We start from the raw sequence: 13,427 nt of genomic DNA on the forward strand, positions 1-13,427 counted from the left end.
AAAATATTGATACTATATCGCCCATTTCTACCCTACTTTACTCGATTTATCAGACAGTAATGAGTTGTCATGAATAATGAAGGTATTAGATGTTTGTGCCTATTAGATCTTTCTGCCCTAGTGAAACTAACTCATACTAAGTCGAACTCGAATTATCGTAAACACCCATTGTAGATCGGAACTAAAGCCAGCGGCACACGATGCTTGTTTTCGTGCTGGATTGCTTGCTGGATGGAAATACTAGGTTTGTTTGCATCGCATACCTCAACGTGCTCCTACTCACTCCAACGCACTCTGATTGGTTTACATCACCACGCGGACCAATCAAAGTACGTTGGAGTGAGTAGGAGCACGTTGTGGCATGCGACGCGAACAAATCTACTCTATTCTGATTGGTCCGTCTTCAGAAATACACCAATCAGAACAGAGTATTTCTATCCAGCAAGCAATCCAGCATGAAACAAGCATCGTGTTCCGCTAGCTTAATACGTGTCCAGTGCTGGAATTTTGTATCTCGTTATTGGAGTTAACGACAATTTCGTTATCGTTGCGCAGTTTTTCTACGGTATATAAGAGCTGCGCAACGATAACGAAATTGTCATTAACTCCAATAGCAAGTTATAGAATCCCAGCACAAAGCTAATATTTTGTTACCGTGGTTCCGATAGTTGTCGAATCGGTAGGCGTCGTTGCACAGTTTTTCCACGGTATAAAAAAGCTGCGTAACGACGTCTATCAATTCGACAACTGTCGGTACGCGGGAATGGAATAGTACTCCAGAAATATTTAGTTATTTCCTAGATTTCTATTGGCTTGGTTTACATAGGGTGTTTACGTTAAAGGGACGTCTACATTGGAAATAAATAGCAAGAAGTAGGAAGTAAGAGTAAGAAATTGACCAACCACAGTCGAATGTGATAAGAATAATTAACTATGATTGGTCAATTTCTTATTCTTACTTCCTACTTCTTACTGTTTACTTCCATGTAGACGTTCCTTTAATCAAGTAAGGGTGCCGTCCCATTGAGCACGGATCGGAACGCCGGATCGGATTTCTTACTATAATGAGCGTTCCGTTCTCTAGTTCCGTAAAAGTTTCCTCTACCGTCCCATGTAGCAAAAACGGAACGGATTTATAGTTATAAAATATATTTCACTCTTCAATTAAATATTTCAGAATATTTATGACAATGTTATCGGCAAGATAATTGCATAAATTATGTATATAATTAATTCTGTCGCGTCAAAATAACGAAATATTGACGAATTAATCATATTTATTTGCGACCGACGCGCCATTCCGTTCCGTTTTTGCTACCTGGGACTGGTAGAGGAAACTTTTACGGAACGGAACTAGAGAACGGAACGCTCATTATAGTAAGAATTCCGATCCGGCGTTCCGATCCGTGCTCAATGGGACGGCACCCTAAGAGTTAGTTCCACTAGGGTCGAAAAATGTAATAGGCACAACTGTCTAGTATCTTCATGATACAAGACAACTCAGTACTGCTTTCCGATGCTCGAGTAGTTAGAGTTGGCTAGAGTAGCATAGCGGATAATGTGAGCATCAGGTAGTTAATTTTCAAAAAATGTTAGTAAGTTTAATCTCATATAGTATGTTTATACTGAACGTTTAATACGCGTATCAATTAGTAACTTTATATCTAATTATTTTAATTTTGGCGATGCAATATATTCAATTAATACGATACGTGTTTCTAATCAATATTGCACTACTTCAATATGACATTGTTTATATACATCGCCGAAATCAAAATAATTTAAGATAAAATTACTAATTGGTATGTGTATTAAACGTTTGATATAAACATACTACATATGAGATTAAACTTATTAATAACTAACATTTTTTGAAAATCAACTACCTAATGCTCACGTTATCCGCTACGCTACTCTAGCTAACTCTAACTAACTCTATTCGAGCATCGGAAAGCAATATTGAGTTGTTTTGAATCATGAAAATATTAAATGGTTGTGCCTATTATATTTTTCGACCCTAGTGGAACTAACTCGTACTCAATTTAACGTAAACACCCATGCATTTGATACGCGTACTAAATAGTAACTTTCTATTTGATAATTTAATATCGTCGATATATATAAACAACGGTATATTAAGCTGGTATAATACTTATCAACAAAACGAATTGTATTGATAGAATACGTCGCTGTTGATATGCATTATCGATATTAAGATTATCTAATAGAAAATTACTAGTTAGTACGCGTATCAAGTGCACGATATAAACTATTATCTTTTCTGGGAGAAACGGAATAGGCTGGAGTCCTATGGCATGTATTTTCCGCATATCGCGTAATAACTCCTGCACATAGGACGTGGTAATGTTTGTTGCGCGGCGGAAGTTCGCGCGACAGCCAATCAATATGCTGCTTTCCGTAATAACTTTCTAGCTCTTACGGAAAAACAACATATTGGGTGTTTTCCAATTGCTTAATACAACTTGACATACACGTACACAAAATCAATTTATTGGTCACATATTATCTAAAATATCTTGTAAGATAATATGCAACCAAAAGCTGGTTTTGTGTAACACAGTATACGCAACTGGAAAGCACCCATTGATTAGCTGTCGCGTGGACTTCCGCCGCGCGGCAAGCATTACTGCATCCTGTATGCAGGAGCCATAAACGTGTAACCAATAGATTTCGACGTTTAGTATTTTTGTTGAAACTTTTAAAAGAATAGAAAGATGTGATTGGTTACGCGGTTACGCGAAAATACATGCTATGGGACTTCACCTTTATGGCTCTCGCAGACCAGTGCGATGCGCGACGCGACACACGATATGCGACGAGCAATATCCAATGAGCGTATTGGTATTCCGAAAAAGCTATACGTTCATTGGATATCGCGCATCACATATCGCGTGTCGCGTCGCAAATCGTTCTGGTTTGCGAAAGCCATTAGGGTGCTATTTCACGTGTCGTACGACAAGCTTTTCAAATACGTTTATTGGTTGGCAAATAGAGTCTTTCTAGGTTCTCTGTTCGTTAATCAATGAACGTATCCAAAAAGCTTATCGTACGACACGTGAAATATCAGCCTTTTTCCGATCAGAATCGATTCCGACAAGTTTCATGATACATGCCCGTAACTGGAATTATGAAAAGGGTGAAACTCACCTTTGCTTTATTTTGTACCGTTTATTAGAAATGTTTGCTCCTGCGTACAAGATGCAGCTACGATGTCAGCCAATCGAACATTTGCTTTTACGGAAGAGCTATGAGCTAATTGGTTGTCGCGTGACTTCTAACTACGCGATACGCGCAGCACATCCTGTCCGCAGGAGTCATTAGTAGCTAGCCGTATAGAGCCCGGTAAAGAGTAAAAGAGGTGGTGCTGGCAGCGTTGGTGGGTGCCTGGTGGATGCATCAGGAAGGGGATCGCCGCGGTCACGTGACCGAGCTGCGTTTTGAGCGCACTAACCAGGTACGAAGGGAATCCGTTGTTTTTCTCGTAGTTTTTCGCGCGCCACGGCCCCAAGCGCCGAGGTGCCGTGAGTCCCGCTCGCTTCTGCTTCCCGACGCGTCTAACGGAGCAGGCGTACGTCGCCTAACATAGCCGTGAGGTATACGCAAAAAATTCTCTTTCTCGGCCATTCCGACTACGCCGATCCCCGTCGATACACCGCCGCGCCGATGGTTGACAAACCTTCCTCTCGCACAAGCAGAAATGGCGTCCGCCGTGCACATGGCCTGTTGAAAAATATCCTCACCGCGAGACTCACGTTCTTATCGGAAGTTCGCGCAGTGCGTTATCTCGCTAGTCTGCCACTCTTCTCATTTCTTTTCGATTCGTTCCTACGTGCGGACGGTTTACGTGACGACGTGCGCCAGCGGTACTCAAAGACGCGCCCGACAAAGTGTCCTTTTTTTTCTTTTCATCATCGGATTCCCGAGGCTCAACGTCAAAATTCTTCTCGTTTCCAGTATTTTCCTGTTAAATTTCATCATTCACGATGCAGTTTTCCGCTTAGAAGATATTTACCGCGTGGCACCTTCCCCCCTCCTGTGTTTTCTCGTATTCTGATTGTACTTTCGGGACCGCGAAGGATTCTCTGAGGTGTTTCAGAGAATCATCGGCGTGCATTGTTACACGCATCGAAGAAGGCCACGCGAAAGATCTCACTTCTTTGTCGTGAAAAATTGCTGTGCGATAAGCGTGCACGTTTTCTTTTTCATCGTCCCGCCGGATTTTATCTTCAATAGTTTATCGTTATTAGATCATCCTAACCTTGTCTCGTTTTCACGTATACTTTGCAAGCGTAAATTTCATCTATTCAACCAAACGTTTTTTTTTTATAATTATTAGTATCTAAGGATTGTTTCTCTCTCACATGGTAAGACACATCCTTACAGCTATTATTAACAATAGTTTTAGATTTAGTAGAATTTGCTAGATTTTATATTCACCAGTTGCTTCTAAATTTCTACACAAAGATTCCATCACCTAATATCACACTGTTAATGATAAAAGCATTGGCGAGTAATATTTTTATTATGTTGTTTCATGAACTTGAAAGAAAACAAATATGTGGGAAAGTATAATATATAATTTTTATAAAAAGGAAATTCTTTAAATCATAAAAATACAAGCTAACAGAATATATAATTTTGCCCAATATTGTTATAGTTAAAATTTTCCAAAATATATAGTAAAGCTAAAATAGAAAAATTAAAATTGCATAAACCTATATATTTATGTTTGAGCAAAATCACTTGTTTAATTCAATTATTTGTATATAAGCTTATCGAAACCTAACCTTCCATTCTTTTAATCAAAGACCCATTAATGTTGTTATATTTAGAACATTTGCAAGTATATAAACTAGTTGTTATATTATTTATCTCTATATCTCGAATATGATGAAAATGAGGTTATAGTTCTTTGTCACTATATATTTACTATATATTTAAAATTTAATCAATGTATTGTTTATCTCTATATCTTTTTGTTATAAAGGTTTTATATTTATGATTTATATGATTGGAAATTAAATAGTTAATAACTATGTATGTTTATATATACATATATATGACACATCTATATAATTATAAAATTTATATGTAAAATTGTATTTTGTTTCAGACTGTAAATAGAGAGTGTACATAGTGTGATACTGTGAGTGCTTAAGTGAGATTTTATTGGCAATGAGTTCGAATAACAAATCATTGGTGTCCTCTGGAAGGGGCACCAACAAAAACAAGTCACAACAACATGGAAAATCAGATCATCATCAGACTAAATCATCAGATTCGACTAAACATGATAAAGCCCAGGTAGATATATTATTGCTCATATTTGTGTTGTTACTAATAATTGTATAATAATTATTCGTAACTTATTATTAAAACACATACATACTTAACAATTATATAATTTTGTGATAGCAGATATCTGTGAGTGTTAGAAATATTTATATATGCAATTATATATTTACAAAAGATTATTTTCTTGTTCACAACAAAATATTCAAATCATCTTATTGAACGATAAAAATTAAGTAAAAATATAACAATATAAACCTAAATAAAAACATTCAAATACAGTTGAAGCATTTTTAAGAGAATTTTAATGTTCAATTATTTTATTTAGCAAAACACTGTTCAGATCCGGCACGCACAAATCATTGACACTAGAATGGCAGGAGGTGAGGACTCTCTGAAGGAATGCGTCAAGCAAGTCATGGACATGACCCGACGATCTGAGGATGAGGTGGTCATGGCTTTGCACGACAACGATGGGGATCTGGATCGTGCTGTTAATGATCTCCTGGAAGATAGAGTGAAAGCAGAATGGGAGGTCAAAAAGAAGAAGCTGCGCCAACCGAGCGGATCCAAACAGAGTACAGATCAAACAGGTGGACAAGATGATAGTGGTGATTGGGAGGAGCGACGTAACCAACGTAGTGGCGGTCCTCCACGCATGCGAGGCCGTGCTAACCACGACAATCGTGGATGTTGGTTTAATTTCCTATTAAATTTTTCTCTTGTTTCTCATTTTTTTTCATTTTTCTCTTTTTTTGTTACTTGAAGGATAAATTTGTGATGTTTATAAAATTATATTTATTTACACGTAGGGCGCGGGCGGGAAAACAAGGAGAACGAAAGAAATATGGAGGACGGTATTCGCGACGGTAGCTATAGTAGAAGAGGAAGGGGTGGACCAGGAAGATCAGGTCGTGGAGGTCGTGGTGGCGGTAGAGGCCTTGGACCGCGAACGTTTGCAAACCGCAATGATCCAACATCTGCTTCCTCTACTCATAGTTTTAATCGTCCAATTGATACCTGGACAGGGAGTGAAGAGCAGCAACAAAGTATCCAAGAACCAAAAATGGGTAAGCTCTTTTCTTTGATAAATATTATTTCTCTTTTCCTCAAATTATAATAAAATATATAAGGGAATCGTTGCTTTTTTTTTTAAACAGAATGATATTGTGTTTACATTTACATAAAAATAAGAAAAAGAAAGCAAATATGATTGACACATATTAACTTGGTCGTGTACATACAGATGCGTGGAACAACCTGGATTCAACAGAAGATTGGGACAATGAAGAGTATACAGGTTCTTTGGCAGATACTAAAGTCTTCACTCCAAGCACATCTATCTTGGAATCTTCTCCTGCGCTAGACGAACCAAAGCCCCAAGAAATACCATCGACGCAATCAAGTCAAAATGTTAATTTGTCACTCCTGCAACAAGAAGTAAGATTTTATGAGATACACAACATCACGTGTATGCACATATGTGTGCGCATCCATATATTATCTATTTTCTTTCACATAATTTACAGGAATTGCCAAAACTGTCGGATATGTCGACAATGCAGCAGCAGAGCTTAATACAGCAACAACCTCCGCAGCAGCAGCAGCAACAGCCACAACCTGTATTGAGCCTGCCAACGATGCAGTTGTCGCAGCAACCCAGCGCCATTAGTAGTGGTGTACTAACAGCGGCGCAAACTCAATACTTGACACAACTTAGTCAACAATCGAGTGAGAACTTAAAAGCGGCAGGACAAACGTCGTTTACGTCAACCATGTCCAATCAGGTATAATAATATTGCTCTTCGAAATACTTTTATACGTATAATGAGTTTTTCTTATATAATTTTTAATATTTGATATCTGTAGTTTTGATATCTGTAGGCTATTTTGTAGGCTAGTATGTATACGTATGTGTACGAATTTTGTAGGCTAATATGTGTACGTATGTAAATTTCAGCCCCAAAGACAGACTAAGCAACGTCCTAGAGTCCCACCGCCATCCAAGATACCATCGAGCGCAGTGGAAATGCCGGGTGACGCGGTAAACAGTGGAATCGGCTTTTTGGATGTGCAGTTCGGTGCGCTCGAATTTGGTAGCGATTCTAGCTCTCTCGATGGATCTGCCAACGAGAAGTACAACTCCGCGAATAGTACAATTTCCGGTGTGGACATGACTTCCGGTCCGAATGCTGTGAACACTGCCAACACGAGTAATTCGCTCGACATCGAAACGACACAGACTTCCACGACACCGTACAATGCCAGTTCTCAGATGGTAATAACTTCTATTTGGTCCTGAAAAACCAAGAAATAAATAACGCTAATAAGAACCAATTCGCGCCATTGGTCACATGCAGATAATACTATTGTAAAATAAATTATAAGCATAATATATGTGTGTGATTTAGTACATAGAATATTTTGATCCGTTAGACTTTTTTCAGCTAACCAAAGAAATTATGATATTAAAATTATTTAGCATCCGCGACCGGTTCTTATTAGCCATATTGTCTTGCTTTAGTGGTTACTTAAAGAACTTGTTTATATATTCTTTGGCACGTTATTATACGTTCTTTGGTACATTAAAGAATGATAGATAGCGTCTAGTTTACTTTATGATTACTAATGCGATTTATAAGCATTTGTGTTGCGAGAAATACTGTCGAAGTTTTTGTGGCCGATTTGGTACATCCAACCTGGAAAGATCCAGGTTTGATTTCTAGCTGATGCAATATTTTTCGCAATTCCAGAGAATAATCATTTAATGCGTCATTTAATTAAAGAATGTTAGTATGTTTTTAATATTAATAATTAATAATTTGACATTGAAGGTGATTATATCCACATATGTTGCAAATCCAACGTAATAAGAAAAATCTTCGGTGCATGGTTTATTACACGTTCAAATATTCTCTCGTGATGTAAAGATTATTCGCGCTAACACCCGCGAACAGCTCTTACTGATCATATTCGTCTACTTTAGTTGTATACTTGTAGAGTTTTTGTGTATTTAATATAAATAATTATACCGCCGAGAAGTCGTAAAACAACAAATGTAGAGAACTCATATTTCGCTCATCTTTGTTGTCGTCTACAAATGTTTATGAGTGAGTGACGTAGCTCAACGATAAGCATAGATTTTCTTATTACGGCAATTGATTTATTTTTTCTTAGTAATAGGATTTTTTGCGCACGACTTATAGCGACTTGACTCTTATTAACTCTTGTTTCTTAGTAAATATTACTTCTTTTTTCAAGATTTGTTGTACATATTATTTTCAAATTGAAGACTACGATTATATATGAAATTTTTAGTTATCAGGTACTGATAATTTGCCGGTATCCAGCGAGCATTCGATTAGTTCGCAAAGTTTCACTGCGCGTGGAGGTAGTAGCGGTCAGAGTCTGGACATAACTAAACAAGACTTCACATCGCAAGTTTCGCCTGGAAATGCGCCGACGTACGGGCCCACGACGACGTACCAGTCGCAAAAATCGTCTTTCCAGCCGTCGAGTGGCACTCCGAGCACGTACAACGTATACTCAACGAACAGTCAATCCTCTCAATCCACCTTCCAGACTGCGTCGGCGTCAGCTAATACAAATAGCTACTCCGCGACGGCGACGGTTTCGCAGACGAGTTACAATTCGTCAACCTCGTTCCCGCAATCCAACGCATCGACTTTCAGCCAAGCTTCTCCCTCCGCGTCCTCATCTGTGACTTCTGGTTATAATCAGCCGACCACTAGCAGCCAGGTAATGATTGCATCTATCGATATATTACAAATCATCAAATAACTGAAAAATCATATCGAAAGTTACACTTTTATCTCCTTAATAGGTTTATCAGTCCGCGAGCGGGTATGTACCGACTACGACGTCCCAGTATCAAGCGCAATCTGTAGCTACTAATACAGTATCAAACAGCAACGCAGGATATCAAGCTTACCAACCACAGGCTTATCAGTCTTCGGTCACGACGTTTACGTCGCCAATAACACAGAGTTCGGCTGGCTACCAGAGTGCACAGTCTGTAAGTGTTTTTCTTTTTTTTTCAGTTTTCTATAGTATCATACACACTTACACCCATCCATCCATATATTAAAACTTGACCTTTAAATATATATGTGCAAACAATAAACTTCCGATAGGTATATGCAAGTCCGTACGCTAGCTATACCAGTCAACCACAGGCGGCAACTCACAATCATAAATTGAACAGCACTGCGACTAAGGATTCCCAGTACGATAGCAATGCAACAACGTCGAATAGCTCCCTCGCGACTACTACCGCGCCCACATTGGGACTTAGCTCTGCCTCGGTGAACAGTTCACAGACTAAAGTAACCAATTCAAACGGTAAGCGAGCACCATTTGGTAAGATTGATATATACAGTCGATAAGACGGTCAAGAAACGGTGAATAGGATTTAATGACAATGTTCTCGCGTTGATCTTAGCTGTGCCGAAAAGTACGTCAAGCGGAGTAGTGACGGGCAGCAGTGGTACCGGTAACATGACGGGCGGTGGTGCTGCTGGAAATATGACACCTATGCTCAGTCACCAATACATCATGGGCCAAGGTGTGCCTTACGCATTTCAACAACCAATGTACAGTTACGAGGAGCTGCAGCTCGTCCAGCAAAGAATACCGCATATGGTCAGTTACTGCTCGATTAATTAATTCGTTTATTCAAGTACGAACGTATTTTTCCACGGGTACCGTGCCCTCGAAGTAGCGTATAAATATATAGTATAAATAAATTATTTAGTGAACGATTCGTAATCGATTCATTATCATGTTAGTCACAATTATTTTTTTATGACGGTGATTCAAATGCACATTTGAATTGCCTATAGTACCTGAATATATCTGCTTCGAGGCACGCTATCTCTTATTTTATGTTATTGTTATCTGGTACGGAGAATGCCGAGGTATACGTTTCTTTATTGCTTGGTAGCTGCTCGTAATTACAATATTTTTTTACAAAATTTTCTCGATCTTCTCCTATGGATGCCTTCACAATGACAACGCAAACTCGTACTTGTTCGTAGTAAGGTGTATTGTACGAAACAAATACGCTAGTAAAGACAGATCGGGTTTCCTTAACACTACTGAGTTGTGAAAGTATATCTTATGGTAAAGGTGGGGGAGGTGTTGCTGGAAATGAAACTTGTTTTTGAGATTTCGTTCTACGAAGTTATGAAATAACTATTCCGATCTATCTTGGCTTATTTCTCTTTTTTCTTTATCTTGATTTAGTTTTTATTCCGCTATAGACTGTATGCGAGTGGTGTTACGTGTCCGAAACAGTATGAAAGTATTAGATTCATGCGTGCGCGCGGTCAAATGTATGTAAAAATGATGGAGGATAATCATATTGAACCGTTTTATTCAAACATCTTGGACTCTATAAATATCGAAGAGCCTGGTAACGGTGGTGGCAAATATTACATGTATATATCGTGCGTGTATACGAATATTTCTACAGCACAATTCGTCGGCAAGTTGAAAGTTTCAACCGAATGAATACACATTAATATCTTGACATAGCAAGCATAGCAAGAAATTTAGACACAACCATCTAGCATGTTACTTGTCCTAGCCCAGTACGCATAGAAATTAGTTAGCCTTCTTGTATTTGGAGTACACAGTGTATGCATGTAGTTTTGTGTTTGGCCTTCCTGACTAACGTGCAGCCAACTACTGGTTACTATGACGCGGCCCTGGGCTATCAGACAACCGGTCCCGCAACGAGTCTCGGTGGTGGCAGAGGCGATGCTCTATCTGGTGTGCAAGGCGTTCAAGGAGTACAGGGAGTGCAAGGAGCCTATACCAGTATTAGCGACGCCAGGTTCGCCAGAAACGACAGCAATGCTTCACCAGTACCTTCCACTATGTCACAACAAGTAAGTTTCTGCGCGCGGTGAAAGTCGAAACGGAAACGTTGATGTGTGAGAGAGAATCTTTGTCGTATAATGATGAATTATTCGCAGACCGCAACGCAGCATCAGCAACCGATAATGAACCCTACACTTCCGCCTGGTTACGCATACTTTACCTATGGCGGTGGAATAATGCCTGGTGGTTTTCAGTACGGGACCCCCGCTATTTATCCGGTAAGTTTAAAAGCCCGAGAGTCACAGAAGTCCAATGAACCAACATGAAAATATTTATTATTGTTCACATTGCAGCAAATCGCTACGGCTGGTAATGCAGGTACGAATAGCGGTGCGTATAGCGCTAAGCCAGGCAGTTATGGATCTGGTTACGGTGCTGGGGCTAGCTACGACGCTCTAGCTTCCGCTGGCCCATCCGCGGAGTATAAAGGTGCCGGTAGCAGCTACACTGCTACCCAGACTGGCAAAACCGGCACTTCCACCGGCAACACTAATACCGCCGGTTCTTCCGCGACAGATATCAGCGCTACGATGTATGCCAAGAGTCACGTGGCTCTCGGCAAAGTGAACGTAAGTAATGTCGCGAGGCGAGTGAACGTAGGCCGTCCGTAGAACAAATCTGCGTAAAGTTGCGTGCTACCGTTCTCAACTGACCCTTCCACTATTGTAGTCTTACGAAAAACAGACTTTCCACTCGGCTACACCGCCGCCGTTTGGTCTGACGGGTGGTCAAAACGCCGGCTTGCCCGGCAGTTACGGTACGCCGCATCTCTTTATCCCGACTATGCCCCATCAATTGCATCAGCCGCTTCATCAGGACGGAGCCAACAGCACGGGACAGAGATCTAACACGAGTTCGCAGAATAAGGCTCAGGCGAAACCTGGATACAGTCCTAGTTACTGGGCTGGCAGCAATTAAACAAAAATACTACCGGAATTGATGCACTGAGGAAAAAGGACGAGTTTGTAACGTACTAAAGAAATCTAGCTTGTCCGTTATTGTGAGAAACTTTTATGTGCTACAGATATACTGAATTCGACACGTGAATATTTGAGACGACATATGAAAATAATAGACAAAGAACATCTTTTGAGGATAAATTTAGATTTTATTGTAACACGAGTTAATAAGTAATGAAGAGAATTTTTCTCCAAAAAAATCGAAAGATATATGCAATTATTAACCTAAGGCATTATTCAATTTGTAACGATAATTAGAACCATCAATTTCGGATTTATGTTTGCGTACAATATCAGCGGTTAATCTTATTTATTTAATTCGGTGAAAGGAAACCGAATATATATATACAATATATATATATATATATATATATATATATATATATATATATATGTATGTATGTATATATATATATATATATATATATATATATATATATATATATATATATATATATTATACATAGGAAGAGAGAGAAAAAAAAGTTTCGAATATTTTGTTGGTTTTAGCGCATTTTCCGACATTTCCAATATACAAGAGCGCGTTACAAGTAAGATAACATCTTACAAAGTGGAATATGCACAAAAAACCTATATAATAATTTGCATATTCTTTCAAATTTTTCAAGTTGCACTCGTGCCAAATGAAGTCATAGCATCTACCGCACGATGATCGCATAATATCATCAGATATGACTTGTCACATTGATCAAGTTGTGAAAAAAGAAAAGATTACTGGCACGTCGCGATACGATGATCGTACGACGATCTGTATCATACTAATTGTGTCATAGAACATCGAAGAGAAAACCAGAAAAGAAAATATTCGTTGAGTTTGTCTCGTTGAAATCGCTCGACTGTACACAGTGCAATTTTGAATACATATATTCAAAGTATATGTATATATCGACTGCGATGATAGCGTCTCCTTGTCTTTATTTTATCTTCTTTTCTTTTTCTCGTACGTAATAAGCATCTTGGCTTGTTAATGCGAAAAGCGCATTTCTGCGAAACAACGGAAAGCTGTACCGCTAGAAAATTACGATACACGTGTACATGTGGAATCGTTCTAACATGGTATATGTACAAATTTGTCGTAATTAAAGCGCTTTTATTTTCGACATGTAAAACACGATCTCGTGAGGAGAACTGTTGCACAGCGAGTGGTCTCGTTGCACTCGCAATGGGATTAACTTAACTAACTACATATATATATATATATATATATATATATATATATATATATATATA

The 13,427-nt window shown here is 38.8% G+C and overlaps 1 protein-coding gene across 6 annotated transcripts; it reads left to right on the forward strand.

The window, feature by feature from the left end:
* The first annotated feature begins 3,308 nt into the window (after positions 1–3,308).
* Positions 3,309–13,297, forward strand: LOC116850930 (protein lingerer). Of its 6 annotated transcripts, none has more exons than XM_032829796.1 (15): positions 3,309–3,475; positions 5,135–5,325; positions 5,642–6,005; positions 6,126–6,383; positions 6,560–6,753; positions 6,843–7,100; positions 7,274–7,591; positions 8,632–9,072; positions 9,158–9,349; positions 9,468–9,675; positions 9,776–9,975; positions 11,016–11,225; positions 11,313–11,435; positions 11,511–11,786; positions 11,887–13,297. In XM_032829796.1, exons 2-15 carry the CDS (start codon positions 5,197–5,199, stop codon positions 12,133–12,135), a joined length of 3,420 nt encoding a protein of 1,139 aa, XP_032685687.1. In that variant the 5' UTR covers positions 3,309–3,475; positions 5,135–5,196; the 3' UTR covers positions 12,136–13,297. The 6 variants fall into 6 exon arrangements, with proteins under 6 accessions (XP_032685687.1, XP_032685686.1, XP_032685690.1 ...); XM_032829795.1 differs by having other exon boundaries at positions 3,466–3,614; XM_032829799.1 differs by having other exon boundaries at positions 3,466–3,614; positions 11,055–11,225.
* Positions 13,298–13,427: the final 130 nt, after the last annotated feature.

This window comes from Odontomachus brunneus, unplaced genomic scaffold (assembly GCF_010583005.1).
Source record: "Odontomachus brunneus isolate Ranch 3 - 2012 unplaced genomic scaffold, Obru_v1 Obru_scaffold_161, whole genome shotgun sequence".
NCBI lineage: Eukaryota > Metazoa > Arthropoda > Insecta > Hymenoptera > Formicidae > Odontomachus > Odontomachus brunneus.

Excerpts from the sequence above, each read along its gene's own strand:
- LOC116850930 (XM_032829796.1), top strand. The coding sequence starts at position 5,197 with ATGAGTTCGAATAACAAATCATTGGTGTCCTCTGGAAGGGGCACCAAC. Across the intron at positions 7,592-8,631 it reads ACAATGCCAGTTCTCAGATG|TTATCAGGTACTGATAATTT; the intron begins GTAATAACTTCT and ends TGAAATTTTTAG. Across the intron at positions 11,226-11,312 it reads CTTCCACTATGTCACAACAA|ACCGCAACGCAGCATCAGCA; the intron begins GTAAGTTTCTGC and ends AATTATTCGCAG.